At 34.9% G+C, this 26,900-nt stretch overlaps 1 protein-coding gene across 1 annotated transcript; it reads right to left on the bottom strand.

Moving 5' to 3' along the window:
- Window positions 1-1,655: 1,655 nt before the first annotated feature.
- On the bottom strand, window positions 1,656-19,638 carry ALB (albumin). Its single transcript, NM_001133634.2, is given in 15 exon segments — window positions 1,656-1,820; window positions 3,565-3,632; window positions 4,247-4,379; window positions 5,577-5,800; window positions 6,220-6,358; window positions 7,535-7,632; window positions 8,731-8,863; window positions 10,271-10,485; window positions 11,784-11,913; window positions 13,505-13,602; window positions 14,427-14,559; window positions 15,111-15,322; window positions 17,150-17,282; window positions 18,753-18,810; window positions 19,519-19,638. Coding segments are annotated over 14 exon segments (1,830 nt in total). The 5' UTR covers window positions 19,598-19,638; the 3' UTR covers window positions 1,656-1,820; window positions 3,565-3,587.
- Window positions 19,639-26,900: the final 7,262 nt, after the last annotated feature.

The raw sequence follows: 26,900 nt of genomic DNA, 5'->3' as shown, positions 1-26,900 counted from the left end.
TTTTATGGCTGAGTAGTATTCATTGATATATATATATATCCATAAACACAATGGAATACTACATATATATGGATATCCATATATATGTATATCCATATATATGATGTGTATCAATCAACGAGTGGATAAATATGTATATATCATACATATACATATATACATATATACACATATATACACATATATATACATCAATATATATGATGTATATCAATCAACGAGTGCATATATATATATATATATATATATATATATATATATATGTCACTGTTTCTTTATCCACTCGTTGATTGATGGGCATTTGGGTTGGTTCTGCATTTTTGCAATTGCAAATTGTGCTGCTATAAACATGTGTGTGCAAGCATCTTTTTTGTATAATGACTTATTTTCCTCTGGGTAGATACCCAGTAGTGGGATTATTGAATCAAATGGTAGTTTTATTTCAGTTCTTTGAGGAATCTTCACACTGTTTTCCATAGTAATTGTACCAGTTTACATTCCCACCATCAGTGTAGAAGTGCTCCCTGTTCATTGCATCCATGCCAACATCTACTATTTTTTTATTTTTTTAATTATGGCCATTCTTGCAGAGGTAAGGTGGTATCACAGTGTAGTTTTGATTTGCATTTCCCTGATTATTAGTGATGATGAGCATTTTTTCATGTTTGTTTTCAGTTTGTATATCTTTTTTTGAGATTGTCTATTCATGTCCTTAGCCCAATTTTTGATGGAATTTTTTTCTTGTTGATTTGTTTGAGTTCATTGTAGAGTCTGGATATTAGTCCTTTGTCAGAAGTATAGATTGTGAAGATTTTTTTCTCACTCTGTGGGTTGTCTGTTTACTCAACTGACTGTTTCTTTTGCCTTGCAAAAGCTCTTTAGTTTAATGAAGTCCCAGCAATTTATCTTTGTTTTTATTGTATTTGCTTTGGGTTCTTGGTCATGAAATCTTTGCCTAAGCCCATATCTAGAAGGGTTTTCCCAATGTTATCTTCTAGAATTTTTATAGTTTTAGGTCTTAGATTTAAGTTCCTAATCCATCTTGAGTTGATTTTTGTATAAGGTGAGAGATGAGGATCTAGCCTCAGTCTCCTACATGTGCTTGCCAATTATCCTAGCACCATTTGTTAAAAAAGTTGTCCTTTCCCCACTTTATGTTTTTGTTCGCTTTGTCTAAGATCAGTTAGCTGTAAGTATGTGGATTTATTTCTGGGTTCTCTATTCTGTTCCATTGGTCTGTGTGCCTATTTTTATACCAGTACCTTGCTGTTTTGGTGACTATGGCCTTATAGTGTAGTTTGAAATCAGGTAATTTGTTCTTTTTGCTTAGTCTTACTTTGGTTCTGCAGGCTCTTTTTTGATTCCATATGAATTTTAGAATTGTTTTTTCTAAGGTAAAAGCCATGTTTTATATTCCTTACCTATACCATAGTTTTTGTTCTTTTATTCAGAATTATCGTAATGTCAAAATATTATTTTGAATGTTTATAATCCATAACTTAGAAGAGTATTAATGATTTATTTAATTAGCCCACAAGAAACTAGAAATCCTCTACTGAAGTGGAATAAGAGAGAGCACTGGAACTTCCACAGAACCTACAGAATTTTCAGGATAGCAACACATCTTTGAAAAGTAACAGTGCTGGACCACTCTATTAGATTCTTTTCATTTTTTATTAATTGAAGCACAGAGAAAAGAGGCAAAATGATTAAAGAAATTTATGTTTTTTAGACAGGGTGTTGGCTTTACACCAACAAAAAAGAAAAACAGATGAATAAGCTTTTGATCTTCATTTTCTTTCTCTTATTCTCATGGTAGGCTGAAAATCAAAAGGACAAATACAAGTCTTATTTGTAAAATGGCATGTGTTTTTCAAATCCATTAAAATAAATGCCAAATTACTTAGATCATCTTTCTGCAATTTATACCAGTGAAAACAATTTAAGCCTGTCCTAGACTTCTGGCTGCTGAATTCTACTTCTGTTGGGCTAGGCAACGGGACACACCAATAAATGTTGTTAAGTTCTTTTCTCACCATTGGTGAAAGGGAACACCATTGGTGCCATCAGACTCCTCAAGCTTCAAAGTCAGAGGCTTTTCATCGTCATTCCTCGGAGTTATTTACTCAACCCCTACTTCTCACCTAAGTTATTACAAGCAAAAACGTATCTTCTCTATTTTTTTTTTTTTTTTTTTTTTTTGAGACAGTCTCGCTCTGTCTTCAGGCTGGAGTGGAGTGGCGTGATCTCGGCTCAATGCAACCTCTGCCTCCCGGGTTCCAGAGATTCTCCTGCTTCAGCCTCTTGAGTAGCTGGGACTACAGGCACATGCCACCACGCCTGGCTAATTTTTGTATTTTTAGTAGAGCTGGGGTTTCACCATGTTGGCCAGGATGGTCTCGATCGCTTGACCTCGTGATCCACCAGCCTCGGCCTCCCAAAGTGCTGGGATTACAGGCGTGAGCCACTGCGCCCAGCCAAAAACATATCTTCTCAAAGTTAGAATGCTATGAAGAAAATCTTTCCACTTAGGACCAAAACAAATCACATTTTCACACAACCAAATTTGTGGAGATTCAAAGTTTCTTTCTTGCCTGAATGCATAATATGTAGGTATTATCATATGGGCAGAGAGGAACTTAAATCATAGTAGTGGAATAGACATCACAGTCAGTTTGTAAAATATGAAAATAATTCATGTTTAAAAAGTAGTTGAAGCCAGGTGTGGTGGCTCATACCTGTAATCCCATAACTTTTTGGGTGGGGCTGAGGTGGGAGGATTGCTTGAGCCCAGGAGTTTGAGACCAGCCTGGGCAACATAGAGATACCACCCCACCCCCTAATCTCTATTTTTTTAAAGTAGTTGAATAACTTATTTTTAACAACAACATGTTTTGTCATTATTCTATTTTTTAATTCTGCCAAAATATTACAAACAAAATGGGTAAAACATGTTTATGTTCAAAGATTTACATTTTAAAGTGGGCCCTTTTGTCATAAGAAGATAAGTCCTATTAAAGCTCAGCATTGACAAATTGGAAATGTAATAGCAGATTGTTCACTATAAAGTTCACAGAAGGTAGATCCATCATATTCTCCAATGGAAAGCATGAGTTGAACTATTAGGATGAACCAGGTGAAATCATTGATATTCAACTGTTTTTTCCCTAATAAAGCACTCTTTCATACGATTCAGCCTAATTCCTAGAATGCCCTGCTGAGCCATCACTTACTTGGATGGCTCTGTGTACTGCATCATATAAGTCAGAATAGGACAATGGGCAACACTGAAACTTTGGTTTGAATTTTGAATTTTGACCTTTTGGAAAATTACTTAATCTATGCTTTGATGTTTATCTTCATTTTCTCATCTACAAAATAGAAATAATAGTGGTTCCCAACTCAACAACTATTTTGAGAATTTTAAAAGCTAATATATACATACATAAATAGTTTAGAATAGTGGTTGGTGCTGGTCTATATGGCTCTTGGAAATGGTCAATCTTTGTTATTTTAATAATAACTATTATAGTTACTTTTTTAAAAAATTCAAAATATAGTTACCTGAGATGCTTTTAATTGTGATGTTATAAGCCTAAGGCAGCTTGACTTGCAGCAACAAGTTTTTTACCCTGAACACAAAGACATAACAGATGTTAGGAAAATATTAGCATTACTATTAGGATACAAAATTAACATTTATGAAGCTACTGATGATTGCAAAGTAATTTCACATGCATCATATCCTTTCATTCCAATTTACTACTATAATCTCTGGACGGAAGCTCACGGACATAGTTGTCCCCAAATGAATAAAAAAAAGTTACTGTCAGGCCGTAAAGGGCAATTTTAAGTGATTCAGACAGTTGAATGTAAATTCTCCCACTAGCCTATAAAATCAACTAAATCACAAATCACCAAATTTCAAGTAAATGTTTAAATAAATTAATGTTTTGATTTCATGGTCAAAATATTTCAGGCCTTACATATATTCCTATTAATATTCATAAGCATCACAAATTTGGAAACAGAACAGGCATTATAAACATTTAATAGTATGGCACAATAGAGCAGGAGATAAAAACAAAGTGCTGTTTTATTCATTTTGTAAGACAATTGTTTGTAAAATGAGATCCCTGTCCCACATGTACAAAGCCTCCTTTGATACATAAATCCCTAAGCCCTAGCCTAACCAAACAAGCAAAAATGAATACTGGACATATTAAAATGAAGAGAACTGTAGTACCTCCTCGGCAAAGCAGGTCTCCTTATCGTCAGCCTTGCAGCACTTCTCTACAAAAGCTGCGAAATCCTCCATAACAGTTTTCAGTTGCTCTTTTGTTGCCTTGGGCTTGTGTTTCACAAGCTCAACAAGTGCACTGAGTTTGAATGGAAAAAGAAAAAAAAAAAAAACAGAAAAAACATTACTCACATATAGAAAAATGGAGAGAGTAAGGATGGTAGTCCCATCATTTAAGATTATAAATCTTGGAGCCAGGCAACTCTGAGTACTTTGGGGCTCAGGCACACCACTATAAGTCTCAATATTCTCATCTGCATGATGAGGATAATAAAATCCACTTTCATGGAGTTGGTGAGAAGACCAACTGAAACAATCAGTATAAACCACTCATCACGTTATGTAGTGTCAACAAATCTCTTTGCAGTAAATCTCTGGAAAGAAGTATGTCATTGCAATTATATATTATTCAGATTTTGGAAGTGCCATATTATGTCATATTGAGTTTTATAGCTATTAAAGAGCTAAAAACGATCCTTAAAAATTTAATTATCTTGGACTTTATTTAAAATTTTTCTCATCTATAAAGATGAGAATCTTTATATTTGGTCCTTAACCTTTGCTCCATTCAAAGCTAATAGTGGGGAGGCTATAGAAAATAAGGCTATACAAACTCATGGGAGCTGCTGGTTCTCTTTCATTGACATCTGCAAAGACAACAATGCCAGGGAGAGATTTGTGTGGGCATGACAGGTTTTGCAATATCACTCTTAAGCCTAGACGATGATTACAGCCCACAAGAGATGACAGCAACTTTCTATAGCTAAATTTTATGCAATTATAACCCCTGTGATAGCAATAGGGAGTTGAGCTTCAGGGCTTGCATTTCTAGATGTTTTTTATCCAAGTCTCATTCTCAAAAGTCACATCTTGGGGATTTGTCTCATGTGTGGGGCCACCATAGGGCAAACTTAAAATAATTATTTACATCTAGAAATAAATTATCCTATGGTTCCTACTAACTAATTTGCCATGTGCACAAATTTATCAGTTAATTGTTCATCTTTTTCTACTGAATATGGCCTAACATGTTATTCTATTGTGGCTTTAATCCACAATATTACTCTGAATAATTTCAGCAATATTATAACAGAGGATTTTGTCTTTAAAAAGTTATTCATTTTATTCTGGGTACTTTTATCAGCATAATAAGGGCAACACTCCAATACTTTCCTTTAAGAAATATAATCACTACTTCAGGAAAAAGCTGCTAACTTGAATTGACAGTTCTTGCTATCAAGACTACAAACACGTGCAGTAATGAAATACTCCTCACGTTTGTTTCTTGATTTGTCTTTCCTTCTCAGAAAGTGTGCATATATCTGCATGGAAGGTGAATGTGTCAGCATTAAACTCTTTGGGAACATATGTTTCATCGACTTCCAGAGCAGAAAAGCATGGTCGCCTGTTCACCAAGGATTCCGTGCAGCATTTGGTGACTCTCTCACTTACTGGCGTTTTCTCATGCAACACACATAACTGGTTCAGGACCACGGACAGCTAAAGAACAGGCAGGAGAGCAGAAATTCAAAAGAGGCGAAGCTGAAAATTTTCTACTAAAAATACAAAAAATTAGCCAGGCATGGCGGCATGTGCCTGTAGTCCCAGCTATCTGGGAGGCTGAGGCAGGAGAATCGCTTGAACCTGGGAGGCGGAGGTTGCAGTGAGCCGAGATGGCACCACTGCACTCCAGCCTAGGCAATAAAGTGAGACTCTGTCTCAAAAAAAAAAAAAAAAAAATTTATCATCCTCGGGGCCCTGACTGCCAATATCACACATACACACACATGCGTGCACACACACATGCACACAAACATGCACACACACATTACTTCCTTCTGCTTATGAAAGCTAGCATTATCAATATCTAAAGGTAAAATTTTTTCATTATTAATTTATTATATTTTTTAAAGACTCACATAGTCTTCTGCGCAGGGCATTCTTTTTGGTTCAGGATGTTTACAACATTTGCTGCCCACTTTTCCTAGGTTTCTTGAGACCTCTACAAGAGTTGGAGTTGACACTTGAGGTACTTTCTTGGTGTAACGAACTAATAGCCTGAAAAAAAGAAGTCATGTGTTTTCAGCAAGGCAAGAAACTGTCTAACATAGTAGATAAAACAGAGAACACTTGGCCGGAATCAACCAAGATGTTGCTATGTTCCATTCATCGTATTATCTCCATCTGCAGAGTAGTGGGTTAGTGGAGGGGAGAAAACGTTCTCCTGAACAACTAGTTAAACTTGGCTTTGAGTTCCACCTGTACCACTTGTATAATCTTGGGAAAGTGAGTTACCTAATTCAGTGACATTAATACATTTATTAATTTCTTCTTTCAGTAAAACCTGGAGAGAGCTTCATATATATCAGCATGTGCTAAACTTGAAAGATACAAGTAGAAAATGGAAGGAAATATATCTGACTCAATAGGGATAGTTCAAGGGTTAAATTAAAAGTAGTAAAGTATTATAATTAATCTGACAGGGTACCTAATATATAATAATCATGTATTAAGAATGCCAGTCACCATTAAAAGTCAATGTATGACTGTAATCTACTCGAGCGAAGAAACTATGTCTCGTTCACTGTTATTATCTCTAAAACCCATAATCAGAAGAGCACTATGTGTATGAGCCACACAATAAATATCTACTGTATAATATGTCTCTTCTTGTTTTTAACCTTCATAGATAAGGCTCTATTGAATTGGGACATTAGTCCAGCAAGCCATTCTGTCTCTGTCTCTTCTATGGAGGGAAAGGTTTAACCATCAAAGACTAGGTGCATCTCCCAAACAACCTGAATTTAATATTCAAATATGTATCTAAATTCATTTCTTACATTTTTGTGTTCAGGTTACATATTACTTTTTGAGCGACTGCTATTGAAAGCCTACTACTTCCTGCTCTACAAAATATTGCCATGTTCTATTTGCCCATTAACTATTTCTTAACCTTCAAGGGACATGCTCAGTTCTGATATACCAAGATTTGGTATTTACCCTCCCAGCCTACATACTTCCAATCTTAAGAGAACAATTTTTAGACTACATTCAAATATAGGCCTCTCCACCCCGTCAACTATTTTATCTCTCCTCTCCTATCTTTCTTGACAAAGAGTGATTAGAAATATGTAATGTATTTTCATTCCTAAAAGTTCTGTGCTAGGTGGCTTGTATATTAAGTCTTAAATAATTACAAATTGATAAAAAAAAAAGCCAATAAAAATTACTTACTCATTCTGGAATTTGTACTCTCCAAGCTGCTCAAAAAGCTCACAATTTTGTTTGATTAAATTCTGAGGCTCTTCCACAAGAGGTTTAAATTCATCAAACTGAAACATAAAAGAATTGTGTTGATAGTATTATGCCTGAGGATCAGATGCAGGTTGTTTTTAACCCCTCTGGTAAGAATGATATCCTTTCTCCTTTCTACTCAAAGCCACACGAATAAATGAATATCAATGCCATTCTGTCACAATACATTCGAACTATTTATTTGGTGAGCTTGCATCATGTAAGTGGCTAAGAATATTCAGGCTCTGGAGTTCAATGACCAGTATTTGAGCCAAGTCATGTAACTCATTCTTCAGTTGTGCAATTTTACTTACCATCTCCACATTTCAGAATCCTTATCCCTAAAATAGGGGCAAAGATGGCACTCATCTCATAGAGCTGCTCTGTAAACCAGTTAAGCTAATGAAATTAAACAGTGCCTTGTATATAATAAAAGTTTAATAAATGATGGCTATGATTGTACACATTATTATTATTAGTTCACCTTTCCAGTTAGATTCCAGGCTCTCCAAAATGAGAGATTTTACCTTGGTCATTGTTTGTGCATGGTGCCTGGCATACAGTAGCTTCTTGAAAGCGGGAAAAATGAGTTTTCTCTGATTCTGAATAGTTTGGAAACCATTACATATGCTAGTGGGAACCCTAAAAATCCTCCAGAACAGATTTCCTCTCCTAACTTAATTTCTTGTAAAACTATTCCTAAACATTCTCAAAAAGATTTGAAAATATTCTAAAGGGATAGGTTCTATAATTTGCCTTAAGATACTAATTCCAGTACTTGATTAATCCTGGAATCAGGTTAACTCACTTTACATCTAAGTTAAATATCTTCTAATTAACATTTAAATTTACTTTAATTTTTTTTTGTTCTCAGGATTGTGAAAAACAGAAAAAAAGATCAAAATTTTTTAGAGATTGCTCTATTCAGATCTTTCTATTCTAGACTAACTAGTCTAAATTTTGTTAATCATTCTAAGGCTACTTTTTCTTTCACGTTTAAGATTGCAGAATTGAAACCATCTCAAGAAAAGATCTAAATTGCACTGTATATTATTTTACATTCTTGCATTATTTTTCTTTCTCATTATTGGAATCATCAGTCAAAGAACTATATTTTTTTCCAACAATAAACCTACCACTTTGGCATAGCATTCATGAGGATCTGCAGCGGCACAGCACTTCTCTAGAGTGGTTTCATATGTCTTGGCAAGTCTCAGCAGCAGCACGACAGAGTAATCAGGATGCCTTCTTGCATATTCATACAAAAACCTAATTAAGATGAAAATAAAATAGACTTTGTTGGACAAATGAGCACAAAAAATATCACAGAGCTAATCTCAAAAGTAACTCATATTCCAAAAGTCTTAATTTGACTAAACCCCATGCAGTAAAACTTAGTAGCTAAGGACTTGGGGTCCAGAGTTAAAGCTACCAAGGCTCAATTCCTAGCTCTGCCACTTATATTACTGCATCACCTTAGGCAACTTATTTAAATGATCAGAGCCTTAGTCTACTTCTCGGTAGAATGGAGATAATAACAGTATCTGTCGGCTGGGCGCAGTGGCTCACGCCTGTAATCCCAGCACTTTAGGAGGCTGAGGCAGGCAGATCACCTGAGGTCAGGAGTTTGAGACCAGCCTGACCAACATGGTGAAACCCCATCTCTATCAAAAATACAAAATTAGCCAGGCACGGTGGTGCATGCCTGTAATCCCAGCTACTCAGGAGGCTGAGGCAGGAGAATTGCTTGAACCTGGGAGGCGGAGGTTGTGGTGAGCCGAGATGGCACCATTGCACTACAGCCTGGGCAACAAGAGTAAAACCCTGTCTCAAAAAATAAATAGTATCTCAGAAGGTGGATTATGAGAACTACATGACATAATCTACACAAAGAACACACTGCTTGGCACATATGAAGTCTTTGATGAATGACACCTGTTATTTTTACTAACATTTTGTTTGATTTAAACTACATCTCAAAAGGATTCTGATAAATAGATGGGTAGAGATATGTTCTTAAAATATTCTCTTTCTTCTCTGTATGAGTGAAATCTTGTAGGGTACATAATTTTAGGAAATATTATTTAGTGCATTATCATAATCCAACAACAAAAATGCAAAGTTTATCACCACAATTTCTGACAATATATAAACATTTATTTTGTAATAGACTTGCATACCATATTGCCATTATACTAAACTTCTGGTCGTTTCACCAAATATAAAGCACCTGGTGTCAGACTCTATATTTCTTTTTATACTTCTTTGCTATCATTGCATAAATTAGATAGATAGACTAGATTAGATTAGATTAGTTAGACAAACAGGCAATACATAGTCACACACATATATTATAGATGTTCAAGAAATACACTTGGAATGAATGAATGAAGTATACATAATTTATATATACACAAAATGTTTCTAGAGGTATTTTCAGAAATACCCCTAAGGAGTAAGGAATGTTGAGCTTTTGCCATGAGCATGTATTATTTTATGACAATGTATTCGACTAATTAACTATTTCAAAAATTGTTAAAGCCTAGGAAAGGGAAGGATGAAGAAACATTCTGGGCAGCAGGGAAATTGTAGCAACTCCACAGAAAAGCTTAGACTATCCTCCTAAGTTGTGAGGTCATGCCAAAGCTATAAAAGAATAATTTCTTATGTACTCACATGCCCAGGAAGACATCCTTTGCCTCAGCATAGTTTTTGCAAACATCCTTACTTTCAACAAAATCAGCAGCTAATGAAGGCAAGTCAGCAGGCATCTCATCATTTTCCACTTCGGCAAGACAGTGAGATTTTTCCAACAGAGGTTTTTCACAGCATTCCTTCAGTTTACTGGAGATTGAATCTTGATTTTCACAGATATACTTGGCAAGGTCCGCCTATAAGTAAGTTGGTGGAAATTGTTCAACACGAATTGACATTGCTACACTTTCTCCTCAGACCTTTATTTAGTTGGCAGAACATATTCATTGTATTCTAAGACCATACATGTGTTCCTTCTATGGACATACTCTGTTTGCTCCTAAACCTGGAGATGTAGATAGGACTACAAAAACATTCCCACTTAATTAAAATAGACTAATCAGTAGCAGGTGCTCAGCTCAGTTATTTATTAATTTTATGTTTCTACTGTTAGGGCATTTAAGTTTTTTTCATTAAAACTCAATGCTGTTTTTTCCAAATAATCCCCCAAAATTAAGTGCAGGCCTTTTGAAACCAAATAACTAAATAAAATATAGAAGATTTTTGAAAAATGAGTCAAGATCATAGTCATAGGCCCTGCTTACATACATAAAATAACCACCTTAAATTTTCCAGAAAGTGCCATGAGAGATTAGGATTCTAGTATTTGCCCATAAGTTTAATCTTGAAGAAAGGGAGAAAGAAAATATTATAAGTTTGGAGAAAAGAGATATCATTCCAAATATTTGCACATCTAACAAAGAGAGTTAATTAAGGGAAGGAGTATAGAGAAGAACAATACATCACTTCCAAAAATCTCTTCAAGTAGTGACCTTCTCCAAGTCCACCTACCTCCCTCAAAAACTCTTCTTAGGCCAGGCAAGGTGGCTCATGCCTGTAATCCCAGCACTTTGGGAGGCCAAGGCAGGTGGATCACCTGAGGTCAGGAGTTCGAGACCAGTCTGGACAATATGGTGAAACCTCGCCTCTACTAAAAATACAAAATTAGCCAGGTGTGGTGGTGCATGCCTGTAATCCCAGCTACTTGGGAGGCTGAGGCATGAGAATCACTTGAACCCAGGAGGCAGAGTTTGCGCTGAGCCAAGATCACACCATTGCACTACAGCCTGGGAAACAAGAGCGAAACTCCCTCTTAAAAAAAGAAAAAAAAAATTTTCTTAGACATCTACCTTGCAGATGTTCTACCAAGTAGAACCTTGTAACTGTTCTACTTCAGTTTAAGCCTTCATTTACAGTTAGAGCATGACTGAAAGGAGTTACAAATCAGTGAATGGGTTTATCTGGTAATTTATAGCCAGGTTAAAAACAGAAAGGTACCACCACCACAGGCAGGGAAAGATTGAAGATAGGGCAGATGAAAGCACAGAACACAATCTCAACCCACTGTCAGCCATCACCAATGATACCAAACGCATCCATTCTATCAACTTGAGCATGCAAGCTACCAAAAAGCATATCGACGACGACTCTTTACCCTGTCATCAGCACATTCAAGCAGATCTCCATGGCAGCATTCCGTGTGGACTTTGGTAAGATCTGTCACTAACTTGGAAACTTCTGCAAACTCAGCTTTGGGAAATCTCTGGCTCAGGCGAGCTACTGCCCTAAAAAGAAAATCGCCAATCAAAACGGTGTTATCATGTGATATTTTATATGAAAGCACTAGGCAAATACTATTTCTCATAAGAAAATCCAAAATGGACATACAGAAATAATTTTTAAAATTCATTAGTTCTAGTTCTGAACCAAATGGTAATCATTTTTCCTTAGGGCAGAATTATCCATTTAAGAGTGTGTGTGGTAGGTAGAAATCTAGCAAGTCATAAAAGCAGAAATTAAAAAGGAACTCTAAAAGGGGCAACAGGCTGAGAAGCATCAGGTTTGGAGTCCAGATGCGACTTCCAGCTCTGGCTTTATCACTTGTTAGCAGTAGGACTTGTTAGCAGAGGGCTCAGCCTCTCTGAGCTTCAGCCTCTGCAGTGTCATGACAACACGCTAAATTGAAGAATTGTTTTGAGGATTAAATTAGATAATACATACAAAAGCATTTTATAATCTAGGAAGTACTACATAAACTCCAGTTATCTTTTTTCTCAATTGAAACACATTTTTTCTGACTTCTAAAGGTCTCTTAGAAAAGAAATCATAACTTCTACAGAATGAGGGAGTTTTTATTGATCATACTTATAAAAAGAAAGATCCAGCACTATCTTCAAACTCTATGACAAGATGTAAACGTCTAATTTTCTTCATTCTCTAGTCATTTCACAGTTGCTTAAATCGGGTAAAGGAGACTTCTTTCCCAAAACCAATCATACATAGCCTGTTTATCTGTGTATAATTTTATGTTGGGGTTGTTTTGTTCATAAATTTGGTTGATTTTGGTGGTGTAGATGGTAGGAATGATGAGCAAATACAGTTCAATTGACAGTTTCTAGAGAGGATGCATAATGTCTATTATTTTCATTTTATCTCCTGTCATGTTGATTTGCTGTTGACTAACAGGTGAGGAGTGTGGGTGAGGGGGCAGCTAGTATTTTTCTCGACTCGGCTATTAAAGTATGCTCCCAGAACCAACTAAGTAATATGAAAGCAGAGGCTCAGGCAAAAACACGAGATGAAGATCAGAGCTGGAGCTATGCAAAAATAAGAAGTAACTGCAACTTAGTTGGTGACTGAATTTAACTATAAGACATAAAAGGACAAGCAAATAGTTTTAGATCATTGGGGGGAAGATAAAATTAAATAAAGGGATTATATATGTTGTATACTTATATCAAAATATCTCATATACTCCATAAATATGTATACCTACTATGTATCCACAAAAATTAAAAATAACTTTAAAAAATTAAATAAAGAACCATGCCTACGGCTCTATAAAAATAATGAACCATTAGAATAAGAGTCCAAGATTTCATAAATAAATAGAACTTAAATATCTGTCCCTTTTTTTAGGACAAAAAGGACAGTGTCCTCTAAATTATTCAACTATTTAGAAAAGAAAAAATTAAAAATAACAACAAATTGTCATTGATATTCTGATTTTTACCTCTATTAGAGTTCCACCTGTCAGACAACCAAAGAAATGTATTTGACAGCACTTTGCAAAATACATAAAAATGTACAATTTGTCACTGCAGCATTATCATTTACATCGTTATAAAGATGCTAACTATGTTCAAAAATATTTACCATGCTTTGAAAGCTCTTTCTCCAAATTTTTGGAGACTGGCACACTTGAGTCTCTGTTTGGCAGATGAAGCCTTCCCTTCATCCCGAAGTTCATCGAGCTACAAAAAGGAATAATTTGATGAAAATTAGAAGAAAAATTCTACATGAAACACCCCTCCATAAGCTCAGATGAGACTGTGCCAAATTAAATTCTGAAGGCATAATTTATGCCTAAATTCCCAAGTACTCCCTTTAGCGAATAATGATTTTGCTCTGTAAGAAAAGGAAAGATCATTCGATCATTCTGGTCATAGAAGAATTCCCTAGGTAGTTAGAAACCGACTGGAAACATTGCCAGGAAAAAGAGCCTTAAAAGTGGGAGAAAAGTCAGAGAAAGAGTATGCTAATATCCCAGGGACTGCAATTTTGCTAATTTTTAAATTTTGTGTATAATTCATTTCAGTCTCTCCTCCACCAACATCAGTAAACTCCTCAGAAAAGAAAATAAAGCATTCCATAGTATATATTTATGGAATGAATGCATGAACTCAGGCATCTAGATGCAGTAAAATTCTCTACTTTGAATTCTCTCCCTACTAAAAATTATCATGAAAAGATAAACAAGAACTGTGGCCCCTTGCTGTGCAATTTGACAAACAAGTTTCAGTATTTCACTATAGTGATCACCACCATAAAAAGTGGTGAAATGTTTAAACACATGCACAGTGATTACCTCTGACAGATCATCATTGGCAAATCTTAAAAGAAGAAATGAGAGTATAGGCCTTCAAAGATGAAAGATTTTCAAGACAGATGAAAGGAAGGCTTTTTTGACCATGTCGGAAAGTTTATATCAGACACTCAGGTTCCCTAAATCTAGCCACAAAATGGACAAAATCAGGTTGGATAATGAACTCTTTTTTTCTATTCTTTTGCATAATACCTTTGGCAACAGGCAGGCAGCTTTATCTGCAGCTTGGCAACATTCTGTAAAAGCAGCTTTATACCTTACAGCAAAGAAAAGGAGTTCTGGGGCATAAAAGTAAGGATGTCTTCTGGCAATTTCATATAAGTATCTAAATTTTGAAAAAGAAAAACAGTCACTTTTCTATAGCAGACAGTATTACAGAAATAATTGTAATCGACATTCTCCCCAGAACCTCCAAAATCCAAAGATATCTAATTAACCAATTAAGCTCAATTTGCACATGATGGTCTTGTCTTTGTCATTCTTTAAGTCTGTGGAAAAAAGGGTTAAGTGTGTGTGTGAGTGTGTGTGTGTGTGCATAAATGGTTAAATTTTGGCAATATAATGTTGCTGACTAAAACGAAATCAATTATAACAACCATATATACATATCTTCGTTATACATTAAATAATTTGTCTATCTTAAATTTTTCAGAAAGATTGTATCCTGTTTCAATAAACTTCAAAATATCTTTGATTATATTTTTTGCTGTGTAGAATTTTGTGGTATCAAATACTACTTCTTTAAAAAATCATCATAACAAAACTTCCAAGTCTTAATGTTGAAAATATTTTTGTTATGGTAATTTTTATAGAGTGTTGGCCTATGGAGTTACTCCATGCTTTTTAATTTTGAACTATAAACATCTGATTACTTACTTTTTCAAAAATGTCTCTTCATTGTCATGAAAAGCAGTGCACATCACATCAACCTCTGGTCTCACCAGTCGGGGGAGGTTTGGGTTGTCATCTTTGTGTTGCAAGAAGCATTCATTTCTCTCAGGTTCTTGTTTTGCACAGCAGTCAGCCATTTCACCATAGGTTTCACGAAGAGTTGCAACTGTGCATAATTTGTCTCCAAAAAGGGTATGCTAAATGGAAGAAAGCAGGTTTCGGTCGCTAGACAGTACCTTTTTTCTTTATAGCCAAAGAACAGTACAAAGGATTTCATATACTGGTTAAGCTTGGTCAGGAAATCATTTAAAAATCCGCTTTCCCTCCCAACCCAGGTTTAGAGTTTCTGATGATTTAACCATCTCTATATAATTTTCATAAGAATTAACTCTCACACTATAACTTATGGTGAATAAAACAGGACAAAAACACAGTCAATAGCTTTAAGGAAAGTTATATGACTCCTATTTTGAAACTTAAAACTAAAGGGTAAGAGCAATAATTGTAACAGAAATCAAGGGAAAATAAGCTTCTAAGCAGCAGGTGAATTCAGCTAGGGGAGAAAAACATTCAGAGAGTTTCTCATTTCATTTGCCCCCTTTTTAGAGGGCCATGTTTTAGTATATGCCATTGAAAACTGAGGAGTAACACAATTCATCATATATTAAGTGACTATTAAGATATAGACATTTTTCTTCCAGAAATGTTACCTAAAATCACTTTCCAATAAATGAGTCCTTTCCTTATCTCTAATTTTTATTATGAAAGTAACTGTAACCCCAGGGAAAATATACTACTATAGACAGAATTTATTAATTTTTATGTATTTTTAAGATTTCATATGTAGAGCCATAGTATTGTGTAAAGTTAAAGTCCTGACTCTGCTGTGAGGGAGAGATACATAATAAGAAGGGGAATGGCTCCAGTGATAAAAACTGGCCTTGCCCACAAGAGGTATACATAGATTGAGTGGTGAGAGAAAGATAAACCTGTCCTTGTTTTGAAGATTGATCTGGAAATACTAAAAGTTTAAAGTTCTGCAACATGACAAAGTACTCTGCTTTTTTATTGTATGTAGAAATACAAGATATCTAAAATGAGGAATATATAGCTGTACTATTATTCCACCCAGGTAACAAAATTAGCATAGAAATCAGTTGGTGTTTTCTGATGATAAAAACCATGCTATCATCTCTAACAGATAGTAGCTCTCCTGTGTTCATTGCAACACTATTCATGATAGTCAAGATGTAGAAAACCAACCTAAATGTCTATCAACAAATTAATGGATAAAGAAAATGTGGTACACACATGCACTGGAATATTATTCAGCCTTGAAAAGAAGGAAATTCTGCAATAGGCAACAACATGGTTGGACTTTGAATGCACTATGCTAAGGGAAATAAGTCAGTCACAAAAAGACAAACAGTACATGATACCACTTATATGAGGTAGCTAAAATAGTCAAACTCATAGAATCAAAGAGTATAATGATGGTTGCCAGTGGCTGGGGGAGGAGGAAATGAGGGGTTACTAATCAATGGGCACAAAGTTTTAATAAAGCAAGATGAGTAAGCTACACAACAGTGTACCCGTAGTTAACAATAATGGATTGTACACTTAAAAATGTAAGGGGGTAGATCTCATGTTAAGGGTTCTTACTATAATAAAATAAGATAAATAAATAAATAAATACATGCTATCATATCCCTATTAGCCTCTACAAAAAGAAACCAAACCTCAAATTTTAAAAAGAGGTGTTTACAAATGACAAATTGCCATTTAAATACACCATGACTGTTGTGTTTGGTCTCAATAAAGAAATGATTTTAAAACTGTGGACATAGCTAAAGCATCTCTATCACAAAAGAAACAATGGCTTATCAGTCTATGAGCAACTTTTGAGTGTTTCTTACAAATCAGGACATTTAATAATCATTGAGAAAACTTAAAAAAAATTCCTTTGAAATGCTTGGGATGACTTCAAACAGAAGAAAGAATCTCCAAAATTAGAATGTACTTACAAGTGATTTGTCACAATTTTCAGCTGACTCATCAGCAACACATGTTTTTGCAAATTCAGTTACTTCGTTCACTAATTTTACATGATCTTCAAATGGACACTGCTGAAGATACTGAGCAAAGGCAATCAGCACCCTGAAACAAAGGATGTAGAAAAATGTAGTATAATAAAACTTTAATGTAACAGGTTGCTACACTAGAGAAAAAATCATGTATGGGTATACGTTCTATCTTTTATACATCTTCTTCACCATTATCCAGAAAGCCTATTCATATCAGGTATGACCTGAGGCCTAGATAGGCATATGTGACTTCCTACGCAAAGAGAATGGTAGTTCCCTAATGTTTATATGTATGCGTGTGTCAGTAGATCTATGCACACACGTAGATTAAACAAGCAAATTGTATGCCAAATAGATGTAATTGTCAAGACTAGGCATTTTAAAAATCCTTAGAATTACTTAAAACTAAAACAAATCCCACACATTTCCTTTTTTCTTTTTTGAGACAGGGTCTCACTCTGTCACCCAGGCTGGATTGCAGTGGCACAATCATGGCTCACTGTAGCCTTGACCTCTCAGGTCCAAACGATCCTCCTACGTCAGCCTCCTAAGTAGCTAGGACTACAGGCATGTGCCACCATGCCTGGCTAATTTTTTTTGTTTGTTTGTTTTGCCTTTTTAGAGACTTGCCCAGGTTGGTCTTGAACTCCTGGGCTGAAGCAATCCTCCTGCATCAGCCTTCCAAACTGCTGGGATTACAGGTGTGAACCACCGCACGTGATCCCCACACGTGTCTTTAATTAGCCTGTAGGATTTGGTAGACTTTTAAAAAAACAAACTATTTTCTCATTTTTTACTAGATTAAAAAATATTTAAATAGGCTGGGCGCAGTGGCTCACGCCTGTAATACCAGTACTTTGGGAGGCCGAGGTGGGCAGATCACGAGGTCAGGAGATCGAGACCATCCTGGCACATAGTGAAACCCCATCTCTACTAAAAATACAAAAATTAGCCGGGCATGATGGTGGGCACCTGTAGTACCAGCTACTCGGGAGGCTGAGGCAGGAGAATGGTGTGAACCCGGGAGGCAGAGTTTGCAGTGAGCCAAGATCGCACCACTGCACTCCAGCCTGGGCGACAGAGAAAGACCCCGTCTTAAAAAAAAAAAAAAAAAAAAAAAAAATTAAATATTCCCAACTAAGCACAGGAGCGCTTGCTATGTAAAGAAGATTTAGTGGGTAAGTCACCAAAGGAAACCTACATTAAAGTTCTTTCCACCAAGCAAGTTCCAGAGCTGTATTGTCCAATACAGTAGCCATTAGCCACATGTGACTATATACATTCAAATTAACTACAATTAAATACAATTTAAGTTTTTGTTTCTCCGTTGCACTTGTCATATTTGAAGTACTCAATAGCCATGTGACCAGTGACTACCTTATTGGATAGCCTAGATACAGAATATCTTCCTCAATGCAGAAAACTCTACTAGACAGCACTGTTTTAGAATCTGAACCCTGATGACAAGGAAATATAAGCACTTTAGAATAATAAACAACACTGTTAGAAACATTAAATTTGATTCATCAATATTTTAACTTACAAGGCTTTGAACTTTTCTTCTCCCAAATCTTTAAACCGATGAGCAACCTCACTCTTGTCTGGGCAAGGGAAGAAAAAAAAGGATTGTTAAATCCTGAAGAAAACAAGAAGTAATAATGTTACTTTTTGTATTTATTTCCATTATGACTTAGATTATACATTTGTTTCAAAATATTGGGCTCTGATTCCTACAGAAAAACTCAGGATGATGGTCAATTATTTCTTCTGCCTTTAAACAGAAGAATAATTCAATTACCAAGAATACTATTTTTAAAATTATTAAATATTTATAGCCCTATATTCAAACTTAGATAATATCTAATACTCTTTCAGTGTCTATCAACAGCAACCAAGAAGACAGGCTAAAATGAAAGTAAACATAAATACAAGTTCTATTTATGAGATCAACAGCACAGGTTTTGTAGTTTTTAAATAAAGCATAGTGCAATGGGTAGGCCTTTGGGATAGTTATGAATTCAATCTTCAACTCTATTCTGTGAAGTTTAAGTCACTCTAAGTTACTTTGCACTTTCCTTAGTGCGCAAAAGAAAATTACAGTCACTAAACAATTCTGACTTTTTTTTTTTTACCTAGGATGTTTGAATTTTATTAATAAGATAACCTTGTAAGACTTCACAAATACAAACTACTATGCCATTTTAGAAATAAATGCCAAAATAATTCTTTAAAGATGCAGAGTTTACTAAAACTTTATTTTACTGGGAAAATAGAATAAAAGTTGAACAATAGAAAAATGGATTTCTTACGTGCATCTCGACGAAACACACCCCTGGAATAAGCTGAGCTAAAGAGAAAAAGAAGGGAAATAAAGGTTACCCACTTCATCGTGCCAAAGGTTTGTGGGGTTGACAGAAGAGAAAAGCTAGGACAAACGGAGGGAAATTAGCACTAATATACTTCTTTAACCAATAATTGTAGATTATTAACTAGACTCATCTTTGTATTTCATTGGCTCCCAACCAATTACAAAATTCATAATATTCTTGCCAAAAAATTGTTTGACTAAATCCCTTGTGTATATTTACCATCTGGAACTGTTTTCTCCACAAGACCTTGTCAATGTACTAACGTTGTGTAAAACATCTTACCAAATTTTACATAAGAGTTTAAATGATTTGTACCTTTTATTCATTACCATGGTCTTTAACTATAATTTCCCACTTGAACATTTTAGTTCTCAGTGCTTGCAATTTAGTTCTCAATGTTTAGTAATTAGTAACCAAACTAAATACTTTGCTAAGAAATAAGACATACTGAAAGAGTTAAGTCCCAAATTGCATCTATTGCTAATTCCAAGTGTGCTTTTATCTATAATGAAAAATTTACACACAAGTGCTCATGCATGCACACACACATATACATATATATGTATTTTAGGGCTTCTGTATCTTTTTTACTATTCTGAAGCCATTCTGTCTGAAAAAGCTGATGTTGCCTCAGATGCAAACTAAGAAAAAGACATAGCAACAATAACAAGTAAGATAGGACTTAGAAATTCCATGTTCTCATTCCTGCTGTGGCCCACATGTGATTCAAGCCCTGAGATAGGCTATTTAGATTCAGCGTGAGCATATCTCATGGGATCTTCAGTTAAGCAGAGATGGAGAGGAAAATGGACCCAAATGAGATGATGATTATCTTTGCCATAATATACAATAGGACAGGATGACTCCAAATTCTCTGTAGGTTATGAGAACTCTTGACCTTCACCAGGCATAGGATTCTTTCCATCCCTGTTTCATATTTTTTTCCTTTCTCTCTTTCAATAAGTAGAAAAATCACCTGTTCTTTTATGTTGCTTTAAATTTGAAAATACATTTAACATTATGTCTAAAAACAAAGCAAAGGAAGACTAATTTTTTCAATATTTCATAAATCTTCCTTCCCTACCCAAGGTTCTTATCTCTACCTCAGAAAAGCTATCCTACCTCTGCCCTTTTGCTCAGAATATGAAGAACTACTGAGCTCAACCAGTAGGAAAAACAACTTTCTCTGATACTACAGAACAATAATTAGTACTAAGCCAGTTATTTTACTTAATTAAATAACTAAGTGAGTCAAAACCAGCAGTCAAATTTCCCCATGGCACATAGAGGCACAGAGACTAACAAAGTATTATTTTTTCTACTGTCTTATAATGAAAGAAAACTTTTTCTATTCAGTCTTACAATGAAAGAAATTATTTTCTATAATCTTATTTTATTTCTTCTTCAGAAATGGGTACTAATTAAACAATAAAGCACAGAAGAGGAAAAAATCAAAGCTAGATGGATGATAGATACATAGATAGATAGGAAGATTTTTTTTTAATGACTCAAGGGAGTCCTGAAAGGAAATACCAGATTTGTCTTTCTGACTACAGATGAACAGACATAAAAGAAGTGTGCCTATTTTCCATTGAAGAAAAACAAGCATTTTTTCTAAAGCCAGAAAAACCTACATCTGAAAAGAAAAAAGAAACTATTCTGTCTTTCTAAGTTAAGAAAATAATTCTTTCTTGGATAAATTATGTCAACTTTTAACTTCCTAGAAATTGTAGGCATTATTTATTAGAAATCAGTAACCAACCCTAGCTTTTTCCTTGTAGAAGTCCCTGGGAAAGTCCTTTTTCCTTGTAGAAGTCCCTGGGAAAGGCCTACCCAAACATAAAATCCTTACTGTTGAATACAGTTGTTACTAATTGACAAATTCAGGCCTTTGTCACTCTCACATATACTTTGTGCATACTTTTTCATTTAACAAATGAAAAGAATAATATTAGTCCATTTAGTTTTCACCACAATATTATAATGTAATATATTGTTAAATACAAAGAAACCTAAAAAAACTCAAATTCGTTATGACTGAATAGAAACTTTGAATTGATTTTCCTTTATCTAATGAAGAGGAGCCCTAGCTTTAAAACAAAATTGATGAAACCTAAAGGAATCTTTTCTTTTTTTTTTTTTTTTTTTGAGATGGAGTCTCACTCTTTTGCCCAGACTGGAGTGCAGTGGCACTATCTCGGCTCACTTGCAAGCTCCGCCTCCCGAGTTCACGCCATTCTCCTGCCTCAGCCTCCCGAGTAGCTGGGACTACAGGTGCCCGCCAACACGCCTGGCTAATTTTTTGTATTTTTAGTAGAGACGGGGTTTCATCTTGTGCCAGGATGGTCTCGATCTCCTGACCTCGTCATCCGCCCACCTCGGCCTCCCAAAGTGCTGGGATTACAGTCATAAGCCACCGCGCCTGGCCAAGAATCTTTTCTTACAGTACTAATAAGGCATTTTGCATATGTGCATCCTACTAAAAGATTAATAGTTTAGAAATTAAAATATTTAATTCTCAATGATATCTGCATACTTAAAATGAATGTTTCTTAATAAGAAATATTTGAACAATTGCATCTTCTGGATTTGCAAAGTAAAAATTTCTGCATTTTTCTCTGAAAACCTCTGGCATTAATTCTATGTGAACATTCTATACTGAGAGAAATAAACCTACATAATTGTTAGTTATTTCTAAATGTCCTGTTCTTCAAACTTGCAAACTCTGTTTAGTCAGTCATCAACGGGCTCTGGCATAAGGGCAAATGCAAATATTTAGAGTATTTTTCTAGAAAATACTAGCCCCAATGATTTTTAAATGTTTTCTCATCTTTGTGGGAGAAGTTTAAAAATAGAGAGTAGTTAAGAAAAGTATTTTCTTTAGAAAGAATAACAGTGTACTGATCATTTAGAAAAGAAAAAAAAAATACTCCAATTGAAATGTACATATACCTGGGATTTAAACCTGAGCCTTTAACCCTTTTGTTCTTTGTTTTGCATTCACTTTGACGTGATAGAAAAGGCACGGTTTTTAAGTAGGTGACATGTCTCTGAACCAGTCTCCCATTTTCCAGCCACTCTAACCGTAACTTTAAATCTGTACCCTTCTGCTACCCTCAGGACACCCGAAGCTTCTCACTGAGTCATTCACACCAGGTTTGCCCTCCATCCAGCAATCCGTTTAGTCCAGCTTTTATGCTGTCTCCCACTCTGATAGGTTATACTTCTGACTCTCCTTCTCTTAAAGATAAAGGGAAACATATTCATGGAAATGTAATAATATCTAATAATATCCTCAATATTTTATCAGAGACTTTCTATAAACAACCACTTTACCCAGAGTCATTCCAAAATACAAGAAATTTGGATTCGTTTGGAGAGAAAATTGGGGACAGGAAAATCTTACCATTTTTCTACTGTAAAATAAACATATGCAGATCCTTCCTATCACGAAGAGCTTCTATTGCTCTCTACAAAATATGCAAGAATGGAAAAGTGAAAGACTGTTAAGCATCAAACTATCCAATTGAAACATAATCAGTAATTTAACTTCTTATTCACTTATGGAGATACATTTCCCCCAAAAAAAGTTAGAATGAAAGTGTATAAACTTATATAAGTATTTCTAATGCAAATAAAAGTGTATAAACTTATGTAGGTATTCTAATGCAAATAAAAAATTAGAATATAATCCAAACAATTGCTCCCTCATTTCCCTCCATAAGCCATCCCCCCAGATATTCACTTGAATTAGTGAGAAATATGGAATTGGCTGAAGATTTCATAGGGAATGAGGAGAAAAAAGGTTATATCATAAAAACCACCCTAGGTCACCATCTTTGGCTTGTCCCATCTTTTAAGTCCCTCTGCCCCCAAATCTCCCATGATGAAAGAATCCCTCTCCTTGACTTTTCTCAAGTTACACTGGGCCTCTGGAACTTATATACATTCGAATTTCCTAACCTTTTACTTTAAATTTCTCAGTTCTTCTCCGTGTGGTTTAATTCAGCTCAGTGTCAGTTTCTAGCTGCAGAACTGGACATGCAGATCTGCATATATCTCTATGCCATATGGGTCAAGTTGGACTAAATTATCTTTAACGATCCTTCTACCTTGAACATTCTGCAATTCCATGTTTTCAATGGGACAGCATTATCAAATGAGAAAAGGACCTGAGTGGTAGGAAAGAATATATCAAATTAGACAATTAGGATTCAAGTTTGAGAGCTTGTTCATTCCTAAGCCTCATAATTGCTCCTCAAGGATTACACTCTAGCTAGTTCAGCTTAATATTTTTAAAGAATAAAAAGTTCATTTAAACTTATTTAAACTATATTAATGAGACTTTCTCATATCTTTTTATCAAGTTTTTCAAGTGCAAGAAAAATATAGCTAATGTCTGCAATCCATGTTTATCCATTCTTAATAAATTAACAATTAATAGAATCTATAAACATATAAATTGAAATTAATACTAATCCTGTCTCATAAGGACAGCCACAGATGGAAATTAAACAGGAATGAATGCACTTTGAATCTATTCATATTCTATATTTTAAACATGAAATTCAAGAAACTTGTTACCCAAGTTTAAAGTTATAAAATTGAACTTTATCAACCTTCTATAAAACAACTAAGATTGTATAGCTAAAATAGTCTCAAGTTGAAATTTTAGTGGATAGAGTTTAGAATGTTTTTATTAAAAGGTATTTTTTCTCCTTGATGTCTTCTATAGCTTTAAGCTTTGTGAGATGTTTTGTAATCTTTTAGTGCCAGTTCTTAGCTAAAACTTTCTCAACCCGTAACCCAGCTGAAGCTTGGAATTTAAGCCTTGAAATTCTCAGGAGTTTTCCAAGAAGCTATGTGTCCGCTGACATCAATAAATGAATTATTTGATCCAAAAAAGTGTTTAAGTTTTAAGAAATATATCACATAAATAACGGCAGATGTTCACTTTTTTGAGAGAAATTCATCTCTAGCCAAATTATAATAAACTACATAATATAAATGCTTTCAAAAATAATTGTAAAATATTTTTGTGTATATAAGCATTGAATTGTTCAGTATTAGTTTTTCATTATATAGATATTGAAAACAATAAAATTCTTTTGTTAGAATAATACTTTGAAAATTTTGTTCGCTAAAATCATTCACTTAACAATAATATATTGCAACAAAAATATGCATTTAAATAAAACAAAGAACTAATTTTAGTAACATATGATGTTGACAATGGCACTCTTTTTCCAAAATGCTTCTGATTTACAGTAGTGACATATTCTGTGTATTTAACAGCAATAACTTAAGTTACTAGATAAAATACAGATAATTATTCTTTTGATTCAATTTTAATTTTTAAATGTATACTGTTTATTTATTCAGTTATTAATGTATTGAAAGCAAATGGCTGTGTTTAAAGCATTTAATGTCTTGAAAGCAAATGGCTGTGTTGATGAGTCCAAACTTATATCTGCAGTTACAGGGAAAATTGACAAAAAATCCACATCAGGAGTGATGATATCTAAAAGTAAATATTGGCCAGCATCAACAAATATGCTAATTATTTAACAATAGCATTCTTGTTGACAGGGCACAATCCATAAGACAATGTTTCATAATTATTTTAAGGAGCTGATTTCAAGGAGCTCACAATGTAACAAGGGATACAGGAAAATAAGAAGATAATTATAGTGAAACATTATAAATTACTATGCATGTAGAATACAAGGTACTCCTGGGGTAATAAAGAAGCAGTGGAGGAGAAGCTCTAAATCCAAGGACAATCTCACGCATAAATAAGCTGTGTGGGCTCTAACCTCCTTAGCTACCTACACAATCCAACAGACTTCAAATTTCAAATTTGTATTCACTGTGTTTATTTTTGCTTGTGAAGACAGTTTTCCTGGAGAAATGGAATGAGTAGGCAGAGGACTGAAGAAAGTAAGGAGGATATGATGATGTGTAATATCTAAATGTTTGATAAAATATCAAAGCAAAGAATTAGATCCCAGCTTCAAAGACAATGAAACTTCCTGCAGAATCTTAAGTAAGAAAAGAAATGCAGGCTGGCAAGCAGAAAAAAAAAAAAAAAAAAAAAAGCAGAGTTCGCAATTTTCTGGGTTTTTAGGCAAAACTAAGCATGAAAATAATCATTTCTCTCTTCCATTCCACTCTTTTGTATACCTCAAACATCTGTCTTTTAGGGGTCCCACATTTCCAACTATTACCCAGCCTCTAAGTTCCATGTGCCTCCTTTCTAACATAAACCCCATACCAAAACTTCCCTTTCTTAACCTGTTGGCAAATTCGGGTAGGTCTTAAAGATTAAAAATATTTCTAAGCTAATTCCACAAAATCTCACAAAACCTCTCCTTATCTCAACCCCATGCTCCTAATCTCATCAACACTCCATTTCCTCCCCCATACCTAACCTTTCTAGAATAGAGGCATTTTATTATAAAAGGGACTGCCATCATGCCAGTTAATTCCTAATGGATGGAATTTCAAACGGGGGACAAAGTGGAAAAAGAACCTAAACAGTGGTTCCACAGTTCTTCTAATCTCACCATGGGAGTCCTATCCCACTAGAACAAAAGGTTAACTGACCCTTGTAAATAACTGTTAGGGTCTGAACTTTGGTGCTTGAACTTTGGAATCTCTGTTTGGCTGTTCAGAAAGCTTTTTTCCTTTTCTATTTGGGTCATTGAGGTTTTTAGATTAATGTTGCATACAATAGAAATGCTACAATTTTATATCCTACATCCCCAATATAATAAGTTTCTTGAAAGCACTAACCATGGTTCATCCTCACTATATCTAACACTAGATCCAGCTCATGCCTTGGATACAGAAGTCATTCAAAACTTTCACTGATTGTCAATTTAATTTGTCAGATCAAGAGTCAACTGTACCCATATGGTAAATGGCCATGAGCAACTTGATACCGTGCATCCTCTACATTTTTCTTTTCTCATTAGAACGCAATCCAGAAATTAGTGTAGTTAAAGGTATACCATGAAGGTAAACAGGCTAGCAGAAGCTGCCTTACTTCAATCCTGACCAACCGAAGGGGTTAAAAATATTCTAGCCACTAGTCAAAACAGGGTCTATTTAAATGGTCCAATGATATATCCTATTGGCCCAGCAGCCACACCACAGTCATTGCCCAGAATGTTACTCAATACTTAACAATGTGCTGTTATGGCTGGCTCTTCTTTGGCCTCCCCACTCAAATCCAAGTCCCAAACCAATACTAATTCCCATTGATATTATTTTGTATTTGGTTTGGGTGAGTAGACAAAGGGGATGCTAAAGGAGTTTAA

Source organism: Pongo abelii, chromosome 3 (assembly GCF_028885655.2).
Source record: "Pongo abelii isolate AG06213 chromosome 3, NHGRI_mPonAbe1-v2.0_pri, whole genome shotgun sequence".
NCBI lineage: Eukaryota > Metazoa > Chordata > Mammalia > Primates > Hominidae > Pongo > Pongo abelii.
The sequence above is the reverse complement of the archived record's forward strand: the minus strand, read 5'-3'. Positions and strand labels throughout refer to the sequence as shown.